We start from the raw sequence: 18139 nt of genomic DNA on the forward strand, positions 1-18139 counted from the left end.
AATACATCAGACATGGAAAATGAACTTTAAAAAAATAACATTTACAACAGCACCAAAAATAGAAAAGTCTGAGGAACAAATCTTATAAATGATTGTTAAGGTTTTTACATAAGAAAGTCTAAAACTGTTTTGAAAAACATTTTAAAACATCAAAATAAATGGAACTACACTGTGTTCATTCATTGGAAGGCCCCATGTAGTAAAGATGTCATTTCTTGCCAAACATCCCAATAGTTTTTTTTTTTTTTTCCTTTGTAGAATTTGACAAACTGATTAAAAAACTCTAATAAGAGAACAAAGAGGAGGGAGCTGCCTACTGGCTAATTAAGATGCATTACTGGACTTCCTGGTAGTCCAGTGGTTAGGATTCGGCGCTTCCACTGCAGAGGCCCGGGGTTCGATCTCTGGTCAGGGAACCCAAGATCCCAGCCTTGGGGAAGTAGAGGTGCCTACCTGCAGGCTGACCCTGGACCCAAGCCCACAACCACCCCCCTCCCGGAGCCCGCTCCAGCGGGCCAGCACTTCCTGGGGCCCTGTAGTCAGAACTATGTTATGTCTATTTTACCACAATTTAAAACAATACCTTCATTCATTTATTTACTCCTGCCACACACCACTGAAATCTGAAAACATACAAATACTATTCATATGCGCATTTATTTTGTGACGTCTCTGTGGCTGCCGAGCGCAGGGGCTACGGAACAGTCGCCGTGGGAGGGCTCCAAGGCACGAGGGCCTGGAGCAGTTGTGGAACGCGTACTCCCAGCTGCAGGTCCCGGGATCTCGAGCACAGGCTGGGTAGCTGTGGCTCATGGGCTTAGCTGCCTCATGGCAGGTGGGATCTTCCCAGATCGGGGACGAAACCCATGCCTGCTGCGTCGGCAGGCACGTTCTTTACCACTGAGCCACCAGGGAAGCCTCTGCCACAATTTTTAAAAACAGCGACAGCATGTGCAGCCGGCTGTGATCCATCCACTGCCTCACACTGAAAACCACCTGGTCTGCCCCGAGGTCTGCCCCATCCATGCTGTCCCCACTGTGCCGGTCAGCCCCGCAAACCCCCTGCCTTGGTTCAGCTTCAGGCCTGGCATTCTCACCTCCCCTGCACGCCTGTCCAACCCCTGCTCATCTTTCTACTCGTGACCTCTTCTTGGGCACCCCGTTGTGTGCGCACCACTGCCATTGTGATCCGTACCATTCTTTAGAGTTCTTGTTGGTGTTTACGCTACAAGTCTCTGGGCGCACAGACATGTCTTCATTTTATCTTATTTTTGGTCATTGTATCTGTAGTACCTTGCAACAAGGACTTTCCTGGTGGCTCAGACGGTAAAGTGTCTGCCTACAATGTGGGAGACCTGGGTTCGATATCTGGACCCACTCCAGTACTCTTGCCTGGAAAATCCCATGGATAGAGGAGCCTGGGGGGTTACAGACCATTGGGGTCGCAAAGAGTCGGATACGACTAGGCAACTTCACTGACAGGGCATAGTCAGCTCATAATAATATTTGCTGAAGAAACCAATGACCTTATTTTCCAAAAATACTTCAATAGACATGAGCATATTAAGCTGCCCCCAGAGGGGACGATGCCTCTGTGTTTCTGAGGATCCAGCGGGACGCGCCCCCAGTGGTGTGTGGCAGGAATGGGGAGCCCCATGACTTAGGTGGCTCCCCAGGTGGTGCTAGTGGTCAAGAACCCCCTTGCCAATGCAGCAGAGACCTAAGAGACGCAGGTATGACCTCTGGGTCAGGAAGATCCCCTGCAGGAGGGCATAGCAGCCCACTCCAGTATTCCGCCTGGAGAATCCCATGGACAGAGGAGCCTGGCGGGCTATGTGACCCTATATATGCAGGTCACAAGATGACTAAACCCTGAATCCTTGTTCAAGTGCAGTTTTCCTGGAGAATACACCCCTTGGGATATTAGCAGCTGCTGTTTCGTGAATTCCCAACAGAAATGCAGCAGAAGGGAGACACCTTCACCATCTCTAAATGCTGGGGCCCAGCAATGAAGAGCGTGGATGTGAGCGCCCATGGCAACCCGCGTGCCATCACCAGGCGGTCAAGCGGGAATATGGCAGATCTTGTTTCTGGGCTTTACTTTCTGCCAGTTTAGAATTCCGAACTAATCCCTTCAGTGCAGCACTCAGTATAAACTGAGAGAGGGACAGGGCGGTCCACATGCTCTGGGTCATTGAGTCCTGTGGGGCCAGTGAGGGGGCCCAGAGCTCGGTTCTGGAGAAAGCACCTCCTCCCCCCACCCCACCCCCTTCCAGGCCCCTGAAATCCCTCTTCCTCCGTAATCCTCCGTGTCCCCTCCCCGCTCCACTCCCACCAGGCTCAGTTCTAGGAGACATGGAAGAGGTTTCCATAGGGGGACACCAGGGCTGCAGCCCAGAGCTCTGGGGTCCCCACGGCTCTTCCACACGTAGTTTGGGGCTGTGCCCAGCGCCAAGGATGAAGGCAGCTAAGAGAGGCCATGGAATCAAGGTGGAGTGAAAGGGCTAGGACAGGGAGGAGGTCAACTGGCTGGGGGGCCGGGCCAGGAGTCAGGGGGCCTGCAGGGTGTCAGGGAGCTGAGGTGGAGGTGTTTCAGGGAGGGTGGACAGAACAAGGCAGAAGCAAGGCCTCCCCGGCCTCCGGCCGCTCCCAGCAGCCCGCTCCTTCCGGCGTCCGCCGCCTTGTTAATAACCTGCCTTTGCTCTGTGACTGTCCCTTCCCCTGGTCCGTGAGCTCTGCCAGAAGGGAGCAGGCACACCCCCTGGGCACTCAGTTCGTACGATGTCAAGGCGGGGTTGGAAGAAGCGGCGAAGGGTCCTGGAGGTGGCCCCACAGGGAGCAGCGCAGAGCGGACCAGAGAGGCGGCTGCTCCCATAAGGGAAGGAGGGCAGAGCAGCCAAAAGGAGAGGCAGGCTGGGGAGAAGGGGCTGTTTTCCTGAGTTGGTCCAGCCTGAGGGAGCTTGAGGGTGGGAGAGAAGCAGGAACAGGGCGGGCACGTGGCTGACAGTGTTAGCTCTGCCCTCTCCCTGCTGGGGTTATGGGCCCTGTGTGCCCACCATGTGCAGTCCAGATCACGCCCTGCGCTCTTCAGCCCAGGGGACTACTCTAAGGCCGGTCTGGCCTCGGTCCATGTGATTTGCTGGCCCAGGATGGCAGAGTCCATGCTATGAGGATGGGGACCAAGGAAGAGGTGGTGTGGGTGCTTAAAAGCAGGCCTTCACATTGGACACAGGTCAAGAGAGAGGACAGAAAGAAAATGGCCAAGTGAAATAAAGTAGAGATGTTCTTCAGACTAGTGTGAAAGTATTCCTATAATGCAGTTTACAAATACTTTTAAAAGTGAAGTTACTGGGTCCTTGTTGCATTGAGAAATAGTGACATCACAGTCTAAACTTCAGGAGGAGCTGGGCTTGCATTTCAGATCTACTGTCTTGCAGGTATAGCTGTCATTGTTAGAGTGTGTGTCCATCCTGACACTGTAATCACAATTTATATCACTGCACATGGAGGGTATTCACCTTGAAAATGTGCTTTTTATGATTTTGGCAGGAAAGGAAGAAATATCTTTTTAAAATGCATGTTTATAACTGTGGGTGCTTCCCTGGTGGCTCAGACGGTAAAGAAGCCACCTGCAATGCAGGAGACCCGGGTTTAATTTCTGAGTAGGGAAGATCTCCTGGAGAAGAGAATGGTTACCCACTCCAGTATTCTTGCCTGGAGAATTCCATGGACAGAGGAGCCTGGCGGGCTACACTCCATGGGGTCACAAAGAGTCAGACAAAACTGAGTGACTAACACTTTATAACTGTGTAAAAAGAAATATGATAGCATCTCACATTGCTTCATTTAAATTTTTAATTCATATCAAACCTGAGATAAAGCCAGGAATTTCAGTCCACGTAACTCCTAAAATTACTTTTTTTCCCCCTAAAGACAAAATTGACCTTGAATGTGAGAATTTATTTTGAAAAGGTATTTTAAGAATCAAAGGAGGCACCGCTGCTGCTAAGTCACTTCAGTCGCGTCCGACTCTGTGCGACCCCATAGACGGCAGCCCCCAAGGCTCTACATTGGTATAAAAGTTGCTTTCCTATCTCAGTGACTGGATCAAAACAGCTCCATCATCCCAATGACCTTGGAACACAAATAGCTGCCCTTCCCTTTTAAGGAAACAATCGCTTTCTCACCTTAGACAAGTCTGACCATCTGGTTTTTGCTTTGGTGACAAGGTACTGATGCGCCTGTTCACAAGCTAGTTCTGAATCTGCAACCTTCTGTTTTGGTCTTAAAAGAAAAAAAAATTATAAATAATTCTGTTTCAATTTAAAAGACTCATTAATCTCCCAAGGGGTTCCCCTACTCCCATTCGTGACAAAGGTGCTATAAAAGTCTGCTATTTCACATCTGGTCTAACTTAATTCTTAAAATACAGTCTTACCTCCCTAGCTTCACGTTAGGGAAATCTTAAATTTAGTTAGGAGTCCTTGCTTATTTCCAGATAAATGCTGTTCAAATTTTCCAGCGATTTACAAAACAAAAAGGGTTCGTTCAATCCCAAAGGGATAAAAAATAACACAGCACAACATTGTCTTTGGATGAAAACAACCAAAAACTTGCATTTCTGAATGTACAAGTGGGTGTGATAACTCGGACCAAAGCAAACAGTCTGGGAACCCTAGGGGAACATGACCTACAGACTCGGTCTCAGCTCATGCTCAAAGGTTGAGTCTGTGGAATACAAAATGATCAAAATTCTATTTACTCACAGAACAGTGGGCGCTGAAGACACTTTCAAAAAAGACTGTGGTTAGGGCACCACGAAGCATAGTGAAGACTGTGGCTGAAGGAATTTGGGGCGCCCTGGACTCTTCCACTCACAACAAATTTGGGGAGCAGATCCTATAAAACCTTTTGCCACTTCTATCTCTGAGATCATGCTGCTCGGATCCTTGTTCACTCATGGGCATGTGGGTGATTGGGGTGTCTTGCCTGAGGGTGAGTGAGCAAGCCCCCACAGGGACGTTCACAGGAATTTCTCCCCAAAGGAGCCCGGAAAACCAGGAAGAGGACAGCAGAAAAGCCCACGATGCCCTTTATTTTTTCATTTTCTGGTCGTCTCGTGCAATACGCAGGATCTTAGCCCCCTGTTGTCATTGTTCAGTTGCTAAATCCCGTCTGACTCTTTGTGACCCCATGGATTGCAGCCCGCCAGGCTCCTCTGTCCACAGGATTTCCCAGGCAAGAATACCGGAGTGGGTTGCCATTTCCTTCTCCAGGGGATCTTCCTGACCCAGGGATGGAAACCATGCCCCCTGCACTGGAAGCATGGAGTCTTAACCAGGGAAGTCCCCCAGGTCACCCTTTGAGAGAAGTATAATTCATGTTCCAGCAGGTGAGATGCTTGTGGGGAAAAAAATCTAAAGAAAAAAATGCAGCACAGGTTTATGCGATCCGTGCCGCTTTGCAGCTCTATACGACGCCGGGTGGGGTGGACGTGGTTTCTGGGGTAACCATGACCCCCACAAGCTCCAGTCGGGCTGCAGCTGCTGGTCATTTGCCACACGGATTTCCCAGCAATGTTGGCATCGTCACCCCACTTTGCAAAGGGGGACACTGGGCTTTGGAGAGGTGAAACAGCCTGCCGAAATCACACAGCCAGTTCTGGGAATCCTGGCCCCTCAGCTCAGGGCCCTCCCAGGCTGGAGGCGAGCCTTTCTCATCATTTTCATTCCAGCTGAAGCTACAGCTTTGGCAGCTCCTCCAATGTCAGTCCTCAGAGGAAGGGACCCATTAGTTGGCTCAGTTCACAGAGGTGAGAGGGCCACCGTGGTTTTGTACACGGGGGATCTTCTTTCTGCTTAACGTTTGTATCTCAATTCAAGGAGCTCAGTTCTCCCAGCACCCCTGGAGTGCCTAGCCCAGTGCAAGGTCGGGGCAAGTGAGGCCTGCGGCCGCCGTCTCCAAGAGAAGTTCTCCTGGGGCATCCCGCTCCCATCCTACATTTAGAGCAGACAGCAGAAGGCTTCCCTGGTGGCCCAGTGGCTGAGAACCTGCCTGCCAATAAAGGGGGTCATGGGTTCAACCTCTGGTCCTAGAAGATTCCACATCTTCCTGGCAACTAAGTCCACAAGCCACAACCACTGAGCCTGTGTGCTGCAGTACCAAAGCCTGTGTGCCTAGGGCCCGTGCCCCGCAACAAGAGGAGCCACCACGGGGAGAAGCCTGCACACCGCAATTAGAGAGGAGCCGCCCGCTCACCGCGTCCAGAGAAGGCCCGCACACAGCAGTGAAGACCCAGGGCAGCCACAACATGGTAATGCTAAGGGTTTAGCTACATCTGACTCTTGCGACCCCGTGGACTGGGAACTCGCCAGGCTCCTCTGTCCATGGGATTCTCCAGGCAAGAACACTGGAGGGGGTTGCCATTTCTTTCTCCAGGGGATCTTCCTGACCCAGGAATCAAACCCAGGTCTCCTGCATTGCAGGCAGATTCTTTACCGACTGAGCTACAAGGGAAGCCCTCCCTTGCAACCAAAAAATAAAAATATAACTAACACAATTTAAAAAAAACACCACAGACAGCAGGCACTGGAGCCAACAAATCAAGCAGTGATCATTTGCTCTTAAGGCTCCTCCTCTAAATCCTTCTGAGAAACTCTGCTGCTAGTCTCAGCTGTCCAGGACCGCCCCCAGGCTCCCGGATGACGGCACTCTGTACCTACTGGTCACTGAGAACACGGTGGCCCTCGTTACCCCAGAAGCCCAAACTGGGCTGCTGACCTCTGTGTCACTTGGAAAGGGTCTTATTCAGAGCGGCGCTTTGGTGAATCACATAGACTCTGACTCCCCGTGGACTGGCAGACAAGAGTTCTTGCCCCCGCTCAGCGGGCAGGTGCAGAGGACCGGCAGCGGCTGGGCGGAGTCTTCCCCCTCCTCCTGCTGACATGGACCACATGAGGCTGGGCCCACTTTCATTCCTCTTCTGGCAGATGCCAGCTTGTGGGGTACACAGGTGAACTGTGGCTTCTACACTGCCAAGCCGGGGAGTCTCTGTACTAACACGTGGCACTGTTAACCGTCTCTCCCCTTCTCATCCCCTGCGTGACGCTGCTCTTTAAATCACAGAGTGTGTTGGAACTCCTACCACCTGGCGAACATGTGCCCCCAGCGAGTGCGTCTCCCTCTCCACCTGCCCCCCACTCCTCCTCCCTCCTTTCCCCCAGAGCTCATCTAGCCGTCTGAAAAGCCGTCCCTGTTCCTGCCCCCGGCCACCGCCTGCTGCTGTTTGTCCACACCTCTGTGTCACTGGCACGGCAACCTCACCTGCTCCCCTGTTCCATCTCTCTCCAACTGCCTACCGGACTTCACAGAATCATGGAATTTCAAGGACGGAAAGGGATCCAAAGATCAGCCAGTCTAGTCCTCTATTGCTACTTCATTTTTGTTGCTGTTCAGTCACTGACCCTTTGCGACTCCATGGACTGCAGCACACCAGGCTCCTCTGTCCTCCAGTATCTCCCAGAGTCTGTTCAAACTCATGTCCGTTGAGTCAGTGATACTATCGAAACACCTCATCCTCTTCCGCCCCCTTCTCCTCCTGCCTTCAAACCTTCCCAGCGTTCAGGGTCTTTTCCAATGAGTCCGCTCTTCACATCAGGGGGCCAAAGTACTGGAGCTTCAGCTTCAGCATCAGTTCTTCCAGTGAATATTCAGGGTTGAGTTCCTTTAGGATTAACTCTTTGATTTCCTTGCGATGCTACTTTACCACTAAGGTTTTGGAAGGCTGGGTGGATTATGTTGCGTTTTCACAACTGTTGCTTGAAGGACTGTAGGTCCTAATGACACACAGTCCCCTGTGTCACCATTAGACTTCACCTGACCCCAAAGGGCTCACCTGGACTTCCCCCAAAAAGGATGGAGGTCCTGAGAGGCCTGTTCCATCTCTGCAAAGTCAACTCACTACCAAAATGATCCCACTGTCTAAACAGACATCCAAAACACCCTCATTTCTTTATTGGGCTATGAGGCTTGATTATTTTTCTTAGTGACTCATGCTCAAACCCGGGACTCCAACTGATTTCCTATTCATTTCTTCTCTGTTCCGTTTTATATCTTTGTCTCCTCTGGAGAGATTGGAAGTTTTTCCATGGCCTTTTCCTCTCCTACGGCCTGCCCTTTTAGACCTTGACAGCTAGATCTAGCCTTCCTATCAGCCAGCCCACCAGTCACGAACTCCTCCCACCTGCTGCCCTGGGTCCTACAAACACAGTGACAAGCAAGGCAGACAGAACCCACGTCCACAAGGCGCTCCCGCTCTGATGGCGGGAACGTGTAGCAGACACTTGGAAAAATAAGTGAATCAGGTAACTTCAGATACTGAATGTGACTGAGAATGAGGGGCCAGCGTGGGGTCGGGGGCACTTCAGCCAAGAAGGCCAGAGAGCGGCTCCCTGAGGCCTGAGTGATGAGAAGGTGCGGTGCAATCCTGGAGAACAACATTCCAGCCAGGGCCAGGGTCCTGAGATGTCCCAGGGAGAATGGAGCAGGCACGTCTACCTCACCCTTTCTCTCCCACTGAGTACAACTCTGGACAGAATACAAAAAGTAATTCTCTTGAGGACACCCAAAAGTAAGTAATAGGATGCTGGTGGTGGGGGAGGGGATCAAAACTTGAAGATCGACTTATATGGTGTATAAGTCGGGGTTTTTTTCCCTCCTTATTTCCAGTTTAAGGGCGGCTTAAAGACAGTTCTAATTGTGGAGTTGTGCATTGGATGTGGACAGAAAAAGCCTCAAGAGAGAGCCTGTTTTTCTGACCAAAGAACTAGGAAGGCAAGCCCCTGAAGTACAAAGGATATGAGGGAATCCTCCCCTTTCTTGCCACTTCTTACTGTTCCATTCCTGATCTGAGGCAAGACAAAGTGGAAGTCATTCAGTCGTGTCTGACTCTTTGCAATCCCATGGACTGTAGTCCATGGAATTCTCCAGGCCAGGGTACTAGAGTGGGGAGCCTTTCCCTTCTCAAGGGGATGTTCCAGACCCAGGGATTGAACCCAGGTCTCCCGCATTGCCGGCGGATTCTTTACTGGCTGAGACACAAGGGAAGCAAGCCCAGTTACAAAACCGCACTTCTACGCCAAGCAATGGTACTGGCCAAGTCAGTTCAGTTCAGTGCAGTCGCTCAGTCGTGTCCGACTCTTTGCAACCCCATGCATCGCACGCCAGGCCTCCCTGTCCATCACCAACTCCCAGAGTTCACTCAAACTCACGTCCATCTAGTCAGTGATGCCATCCAGCCATCTCATCCTCTGTCGTCCCCTTCTCCTCCTGCCCCCAATCCCTCCCAGCATCAGAGTCTTTTCCAATGAATCAACTCGTCTCATGAGGTGGCCAAAGTACTGGAGTTTCAGCTTTAGCATCATTCCTTCCAAAGAAATCCCAGGGCTGATCCCCTTCAGAATGGACTGGTTGGATCTCCTTGCAGTCCAAGGGACCCTCAAGAGTCTTCTCCAACACTACAGTTCAAAAGCATCAATTCTTCGGCGCTCAGCTTTATTCACAGTCCAACTCTCACATCCACACATGACCACAGGAAAAACCATAGCCTTGACTAAACGGACCTTAACTGGCCAAGTAGGTACCCCAAATTGAAATCCTTCTCTCGAACCAGAGGGGAAGGTGAAGGGGGTCTCTGTGCTCAAGGAGGACTGGAGAATCCACGTCATTATCCTTCTCCTTTTCTCTCTCGCCATGTTGCCCTGGAGGCGGACCCAGTCATGAGACGCACGAACAGCACAGAGAGACCGAAACCTAAGGGTTTCCAACCACAAGGCCAAACAGCGGGTTGCTGACTGCTGGAGAGGGTGGGAGGAAAGCACAGAGGGGAGAGAGCTAGCGAAAGGGAAGCTCAGCCGCATGGAGGGAGCTCCAGGGGCACACGCTCTGATGTGTGCACACGTGAGACGAACCCAAAGCAGCCCGGTGAAAGCGTTGAGAAGCTAAGTGCAGTCAGGACTGGCTCCTGGGAGCTGCCTTCATGGGCTAGCCTGATAGAGCTGCAACGGCCCTGGAAAATAGACTGACATTGAAACCACGGAGGGCAGGTCGGGACATGCACTCTGAAACTAACTGGACTGATTGCCTGCTTTGAAAAATCAACCAAACAACACACTGCCAAGGATTTTAACAGGAACAGAGGGTCACAATAGAACATTAAAGATGTCCACAATACAGTCCAGCATTACTCGGTATCTGAAGGACCAGGAAAAGGCCAGCAATTTTCAAGATAAAAGACAAACAAGCACCAACTCCAAGATGACCTAGATGTTGAAAATACCACATTTTAAAGCAGCTATTATAATCATGAGGTAAAGAGTACACATTCTTAAAATAAATGGAAAGACATAAGTTCAGAGCAAAGAAATAGCAGTTAAAAAAAAAAGAAACAAGTGGAAACTTCAGAACTGAAAAATACAACAACTGAAATAAAATGTTCACTGGATTGGCTCAAGGAAGATGACAGAGCTATCACTGATGGAGTCAGTGAACTTGAAAGCAGATGACTAGAAATAATCTGATCTGAGCAACAGAGGGGAAGAAAAGAACCTCTCCAGGGCCTAAGATACAGAGACCCGTGACACAAAAGCAGATCTAACACCCAGGTCCCCGGAGTGCTGAGAGGAGAACAGACGAAGGCTGGTACTGGAACAAGTTTAAAATTTCGGGAAGTAATAGCTGAAACCTGCTCAAATTTGGTGGAAAAACATAAATTTACAGATTCAGGAAGTTGAGCAAATCTCAAAAAAAGATAAACTCAAAGAAAATCACGCTCAAACACGCCACGTCCTCCTCCAAGGGATCTTCCCAACCCAGGGATCGAACCCGCGTCTCTTACGTCTCCTGCGTTGGCAGGTGGGTTCTTTACCACTAGCGCCACCTGGGAAGCCCTCATACTAAAACTGCTGACAACTAAAGATAAAGAAGAAATCCTGAAAGCAACCTAAGAACAATGGCACATATAGAGACGGGTTCCCTTGCGGCTCAGTGGTGAAGACTCTGCCTGCAGTGCAGGAGACTTGGGTTTGATCCCTGGGTCGGGAAGATCCCCTGGAGAAGGAAATGGCAACCCACTCCAGTATTCTTGCTTAGGGAATCCCATGGACAGAGGAGTCTGGTGGGCTACAATCCGTGCAGTCACAAAAGAGTCAGATAGGACTTAGTGGCTAAACCACCACAGGGGGAAGACCATTTGAGTGACTGTAGATTTGTCCTCACAAACTGCAGGGGCCAAGAGATAATGGAACAACATTTTCCAAGTGCTTTAACAGAAGAATTGTCAACTTTTAATTCTATATTCAGGAAAAAAAAAAACTGTTAGGAATGAAAGAACAATAAAGGTATTATCAATGAAGGAAAACTGAGATTGGTCTCCAGTAGACTTGCTAATGGAAATTCTTCAGGGGGAGGAAATGGCAGCAGAGAGAAAACTGGAACTTCAGAAAGAAAAGAAGAGAAGCAGAAATGGAGAATATAACCATACATTTTTCTCAGAGTTTTGAAATACACGAAGCATAAATGGATTAAAAACGGAGGGAGAAATAGATGCAAAATCGTTGTTGGAGACATCAGCACGCCCCTCTTGGTAACTGGTGGAACTAACAGAAACTAAGCAAGACTCTGAACACTATAACCACCTTGGTCTAATTGACATCCACAGAGCACCCCGCCCAGCAACCGCCAAATACACACTATTTGCAAGTATACTTGGGATAAAGAGTCTGCCTCAGTGCAGGAGACCTGGGTTCCATTCCTGGGTTGGGAAGGTCCCCTGGAGGAGGGCATGGCAACCCACTCCAGTGTTCTTGCCTGGAGAATCCCCATGGAAGAGGAGCCTGGCGGGCTACAGTCTTAAGGGGTCGCAAAGAGTCAGACACGACTGAGCGACTAGGCACAGCACATTCACCAAGATGGACCATTTCTAGGGTTATAAAATGGACCTTAACAGGTTTAAAAAATTAAAACCATACTAAGCGCGCTATCTAAACTTAACAGAATTAGCTTAGAAATCAATAACAAACAGCTGGAAACCATGGAAATATTCTGAAGAAAAAACATCCTTCTAAATAATCCATGGTTTCAATAAAGAGTCTAAAGGGAAATTAGAAAATATTTTGAACTGAGTGAAAATAAAAACTACAACTTGTCCAAATTTGTGAAATGCAGCTCAATCAATGCCTATGAGAAAACTGACAGCATTAAGAAATAATTCAAATAAAAATCTGAGCTTTCAGCTTAAGAAAATAAAAATGCAGGACAAACTCCAGTTGACCTTTGCCCCACACAGGTTTGGACTGCACAAGTCAACTTATATGCCAATCTTTTCAATTGATACATCGGAAAATGTTGGGGGATTTGTGATAACATGAAAAAACTCACAGATGAGCCACACAGCCTAGAAATATTGAAAAAAATTAAGTAAAAGGTCTGTCATAAATGCATAAAATATTTGTAGACACTAGTCTATCCTTACATAGACATAAGGTGATATTTAATATACAAGTAATGCCTTAATTTTCTTCCTGATTTATAACTTTACTTTCAAAGAATTACATTACCAGGCAGTATGTCTCTCCCTCTCTTGCCCCCTCTCTCTCTCAGATTGGAGAAACCGAATATTAGTCTATCATCACAGGTAAGGGGTGTTTTTTTTTTTTTTTTAAGAGTAACAATGATTCCAATACTGCATTTTGAATATGACTGTAATATTGTATGCCATGGCTTTGCAGGTGGCTCAGTGGTTAAGAATCCGCCTGCCAGTGCAAGAGATACAGGAGACATGAATTTGATCCCCAGGTCGGGAAGATCCCCTGGAGGAGGAAATGGCAACCCAGTCCAGTAGTCTTGATTGGAAAATTCCGTGGGCAGAGGAGATGGGTGGGCTGAAGTCTCTGGGGTGGCAAGAGTGGGACGTGACCGAGCACGCATGCACACAGGCACTGTATGCCATACAGATTTTACAATGATTAATCCATTGCTGTGTAGGCTAGGCCACCAGGTAGCGATTGTATCGGTTACACTAAGCTCCTTTAAAGAAGTCATATTGCTGCTTCTTTGTTATCCGTGCACGGACTGTTATACCTCTAAGTGAATATGGACTTCTTTCTCACATTATCTTTCCATCTTTGAGGCGTAGAGCTGTACACCAACATGCATGCCACCTCCAGTGCTTTGCATCATAGGAGACAACACAGACATGGGTGCTGACAGACGACTCATCTCGTAACACACAACAGGAACTTGCAGTATTGATATACGCTGTACTGTAAATGCATCTTCTCTCCCTTATGGGTCGATCCCTGGGTTGGGAAGATCCCCTGGAGAAGGGAAAGGATACCCACTCCAGTACTCTGGCCTGGAGAATTCCATGGACTGTATAGTCCATGGGGTCATAAAGAGTGGGATACCACTGAGCGACTTTCACTCACTCGCTCACTCATGATTTTCTTAACAATATTATCTTTTCTCTAGCTTGCTTTATTATAAGAATACAGTATATAATACATATATAATCTGTGTGTTAATTAACTTTGTTATTTGTAAGTTGTCTAGTCAGCAGTCATCTATTAGTAGTTAAGTTTGGGGGAGTCAAAAGCTCTACACAGATTTTTGACTGTGGGGGTGGATCAGCTCCTGTGACCCCTGTGTTGTTCAAGGATCAACTGCATACTTGAAGCAAGAAGGAAGAGAAACTATTAAAGAAGAGAAATCAATGAAATTGAACAGAAAAACAACCGAGAAAAATGAAGGAAACATAAAGCTTGCTCTTTGAAAATATCAATAAAATTAATAAAACCTTCAGCTAAATGGGTCAACGAAAAAGGAGAGAAGACATCAACTACCAATATCAAAAAATGAAAACAGGGGTATCACTAAAGACCCCACAGCTATTGAAAGAACAGTAAGGAAATACTGTGACCAACTTTATTCTCATGAATTCAACAGGCTAAACAAAATGGACCAATATTTTAAAAGACACAAATTATTAAAGCTCAGTCAAAAAGGAATAGAAACCTTAAGTGATCCTGTAACTATTAAAGTAATCGGATTTACAGCTAAAATTCTTCTGAAAAGGAAACTCCAGGACTGAATGATTTCATAGCTGAATTCCATCAAATATTTAAAGAATAAATAGCAAGTCTGTATGATCCAGAAAATAGAAAGTGGCATTCATGACTTTTATTCTTTCTTAGAGATCTTCCAAAGAAACACAAAAAGGGCATTTATTTTCTTTATGAAATAAAACTCCTTTTATCTTGCAATTACCACATGCGTCCATTAAGCCCTCTTAGAAGAGGACAGATCACGGGGTCTTAGTGAGCTTGATTTAATGATCCTAGATCTATTTCATTATTCTAGGAAACATGCAATTGGTTTTCATTCATTGTCTCCAGTTCTGCTAAAAAGAAAGAGGAGACTAAATAATAACAGGAAAACAAACGAAAATAGAGTCTCCTGGCGGCAGGATGATATCACATTGAAATAGATCCCCCGATGACATCGCCCCTCAGGTTTCTGATTGCACTGCCCTGAGTGTAACAGCGTCTTTCAGAAAGGGATAAAAGACGCCAGGGACCCCATCCTGCTCTTACGTTAGCTTTCACTGAACACAGTTGAGAACTGAGAATTCTTACTTCATGCCCAGATGGCAAAGGGAAGAAAACTGAGATCGCAAGATGTTTCACAACGATTAGAAGAACCAGAAGGTGCTGGTGAACTGGATCATAGAAGCCAAACCTCCTGATGAGTGAGTGAGTGGTTCACATCCAAGAACAGCAAGGAAATTCCTCAGGAAGGACTGGATCATGCAATGCTTTGTGACGAGAAGCTGGCCATCTAATTTTGCTAAGAGGACACCTGACAGCATCCTTTCATCGTTAATGATGTACACGCACCGGAAGGAATGTGATGTGGGTTGTCAGCAGATAAATGGACAAGGCCCGTGTGCTTTAAACAAGGGAACAGACGATGTAAATGAATCAGGTCATTGGGCTAATCACTCTAACTGGTGTTTACACATCTAAAGATGAAAATGCTGTGCAGTTATGAAGTAAACAAGATGGTCTTCCTGTCTTTAGCAAAGTTATGAACCTTCAAAGTTTTCAAAAGTATTGCACTTTGATGATGCAGGTGGAAAGTAAAGGCCCAGAACGCAGAGGGGTCCAAGTGAGAGGGCGGGATGGCTTCCAAAAAGGGAAGGCAGCCAGGTTTGGCTAGTGGAGAACAGTGAGACTGGGGGGGTGAAAGAGACCAACTCTCCACACAGAGGAGGTGGCCCCTCCCCACAGGCACCCTGAGTTCCAATCTCTGTCCACTGCCCATCACCTGGGTCCTTCTGGACCAGTCAGAAACTCTCCTCGAGACCCCAATTCCTTCATCTGCAAACTCAGGTAGCAATGCCTCCTTGAAGGGTTGTAGGGTATGAAAAGATACATCTTCACAAAGCACAGGTTCAGGCTCCGGCCATGGGGAGGCTTGGCTTTCTAAAGCAGCGCCTTGGTTGGGTCTCAGAGCTCGGACTACACCAGACCTTTGAGGCCCAAGCTGGTCTTCCTGGATCCAGCCTCTGCATCCACCCTCCACTCTGGGGCTGCTGAAGGATGTCTGCATGCCACAACATGCCCTCCGACACGCCACGGCAGAGGACCCTCTCGGGCCTGCTGACCAAGCCTGACACTCAAGCCCCTTCTCACCAGGCCCTCCTGCAACTTCAGGCCTCCTCGCCCACTGCACATGCCACTCTGTGCCTGCACGCTCTGCCTAGTCCCGAGTAGGCTCTGCGCTCCCTCCTCTGCGGTTCTGCAAATGCTGCGCCCTGGCTCTGGACCACAGTCTGGTAACTCGCACGGGACAAACTCCTCCTCACATCTCAAGATCTAACTGAAATGTCCTACTTTTCCTGTTCACCTCAAGCAGGCTTGGTCTCTCCCCTTCCTAGGGCAACTCAGATATCCTTGTATCCCTGTGATTTTGTACTTGTCCCAGTTCAGCCCCGGAGAAGGCGATGGCACCCCCACTCCAGTGTTCTTGCCTGGAAAATCCCAGGGACGGGGGAGCCTGGTGGGCTGCCGTCTCTGGGGTCACACAGAGTCGGACACGACTGAAGCGACTTAGCAGCAGCAGCAGCAGTTCAGCCCCAAGTCCCTCAAGCAGAGTGTTCATCTTATCCACCTTTGCACCACCGAGCCCTGGGGTGATGCCCAGCTCACGGCAGACCCTCGGTAAACGTGGGATGGATGAACAAATAACACAACTAAGACGGCCGAATCACGAGGATGGGAAGACTGCACTTTGTGGTTGAAATCTTCCATATCCGTTCTGCATACATTCTCCAGAAAATTCTTTCTGAAGGATATTTTCTTGCTTTGTTTGAATTTTAAGCAATCAAGTCTCATATTAAAGCTCCTCACAACTGGAGCAATTGGAAGCAGGTGTCCAACTCATGTGTTCTATGATCGCTTCACTTAGAAAGAGACTACAGTGGTTTTCTTCCTTGCTAGCTTTTTAGGTAGAGACAAAATAAAACCAGCAAGTTCAGAGGGGAAAATTAAAGGGCAAGGTCAGTGGCCTCTGCAGCCTGCACAAGTGGCACAGAGTCTGCCCGGGGGCAGGGGCTTCTCGGGGCTCCCCTCCTGGGGAATGCCCTTGTCTGGGGGTAGGCACTTGTCTGCAGCCCCTGGGGGCTGGAGGTGCCTTAAGGGCAGAAGGGCCCAGGGATGATGCCACTACTGAGCTGAATCACTGAGTATCAAGGGCAGCCCTGAGCTAGCAAAGGGGAGGGTAACATTTCAAAAAATATTGATATTGTCCTTGTAATAATTGGTAAGGGAGCGGCTGAATGTCTCCTTCATCCATGCCTGTCAGCAGATCTCAGTGGGGGAGGCGACTGTGACAGGTCCCAGGTAAGATGGGAGGCCCGTCACTACTTCAAGGAGCAGATGCCTTTACTGAGCGAAGCCAAGGAGACGAACAAGTCACGGCCTCAGCTGGACACACAGATTCTCCTACTGTGAGGGAGGCTGGCATGGGGTGAACAGGGGTGCGGGGTGGGGAGTTCTGCCTGACAAACGGCTGGAAGGGGTCCTTGCATCTCCCAGAGCGGCTGGCGCCGCTGACCCCAGGGTTTTAAAGAGACAAATATACAAGTACATGGGTGGATTTATGCGCATGGAAAAAAGACAGAGAGGACACTCGGTTTCCACCAATCACCACAAGGTGCTGTGTGGTTCCCCAGGCCAGGCTTACTGCCCAAGCTAAGGGCTCAGGCCTGGGGGAGTCCACGTGTTCTCCTGACAAGCACCCAGCTCCACCCTCTGCATGCGGTGCTCCCAGAGGTCTTGGAAGGCTGAGCGACATGCGTATCTACCTGGCCCTGGGTTCATAACAACGAGAACATACAAGGACGCGTGTATATTTACGTGTAAATTAACCAGACTGGGATGACGCACAGTGAAGTACAAAAAAAAACAAAACAAAACAAAACAAAAAACGATGCTCACGGGTGCTCAGATCAAGTGTATCTTCTCACCTGTCTCTGCATTTTCTAGTCTTTCTGCACTGAGCGTGAGATCCTGAGAGTGGCTTTTCTTGAACTAAGGAAATGACAGAGTGAGCAGATCGGGACGGCAGCCGCCCCGCCCTCAGCCCCGGCCCTTGGCACCGTGCCTGCATGGACGCCGCCCCTCGCTGGCCTCTTACCTGAGCAGCCTCTGGGGCGCGTCGTCATCCGTACAGAACGACCTCTTCTCGCACAGGTTGCGGAACTCCCGGAAGTTTAGTGTGACGCTGAGCCTCAGGCCGAGAAGGCCCAGGAGGCGCTCGAACTCCTCGTCCTTCAGGTTGAAGAGCAGGTGCTGCAGCAGGCGGTGGAGGTCGTACATGGTGAGGATGCCATCCCTGTCAGTGTCCATCTTAAAGAAGGCGGCGTATGGGTCCTGGAGCCGGGACACAGCGTCACAGCCCGGCCCCCGAAACCTGGAGCCGACCCCACTCCCGCCCTGCGCTGTGGACTCATCCCCAACAAGAGGGCAGGGCTGTGCTTCTGCTGTGGCTTTTCCTGGAGATTTCCCTGCTCTGGGAGTCC

General features: G+C 49.0%; 1 protein-coding gene across 4 annotated transcripts in view; it reads right to left on the bottom strand.

Annotated features, from left to right (window-relative positions):
- EFCAB6 (EF-hand calcium binding domain 6) overlaps window positions 1–18139 on the bottom strand; it is a 266713-nt gene that overhangs the window by 77869 nt on the left and 170705 nt on the right. For 3 of the 4 annotated variants that reach the window (XM_042247853.1, XM_042247851.1, XM_060414285.1), the window contains exons 20-21: window positions 17755–17990; window positions 4188–4284 (exon numbers count right to left, since the gene is read on the bottom strand). In XM_042247853.1, coding sequence (XP_042103787.1) covers window positions 4188–4284; window positions 17755–17990 — 333 coding nt within the window. The remainder of the gene's footprint in view (window positions 1–4187; window positions 4285–17754; window positions 17991–18139) is intronic. The other variant, XM_042247852.1, reaches the window with a different exon arrangement.

Source organism: Ovis aries, chromosome 3 (genome assembly GCF_016772045.2).
Source record: "Ovis aries strain OAR_USU_Benz2616 breed Rambouillet chromosome 3, ARS-UI_Ramb_v3.0, whole genome shotgun sequence".
Taxonomy (NCBI): domain Eukaryota; kingdom Metazoa; phylum Chordata; class Mammalia; order Artiodactyla; family Bovidae; genus Ovis; species Ovis aries.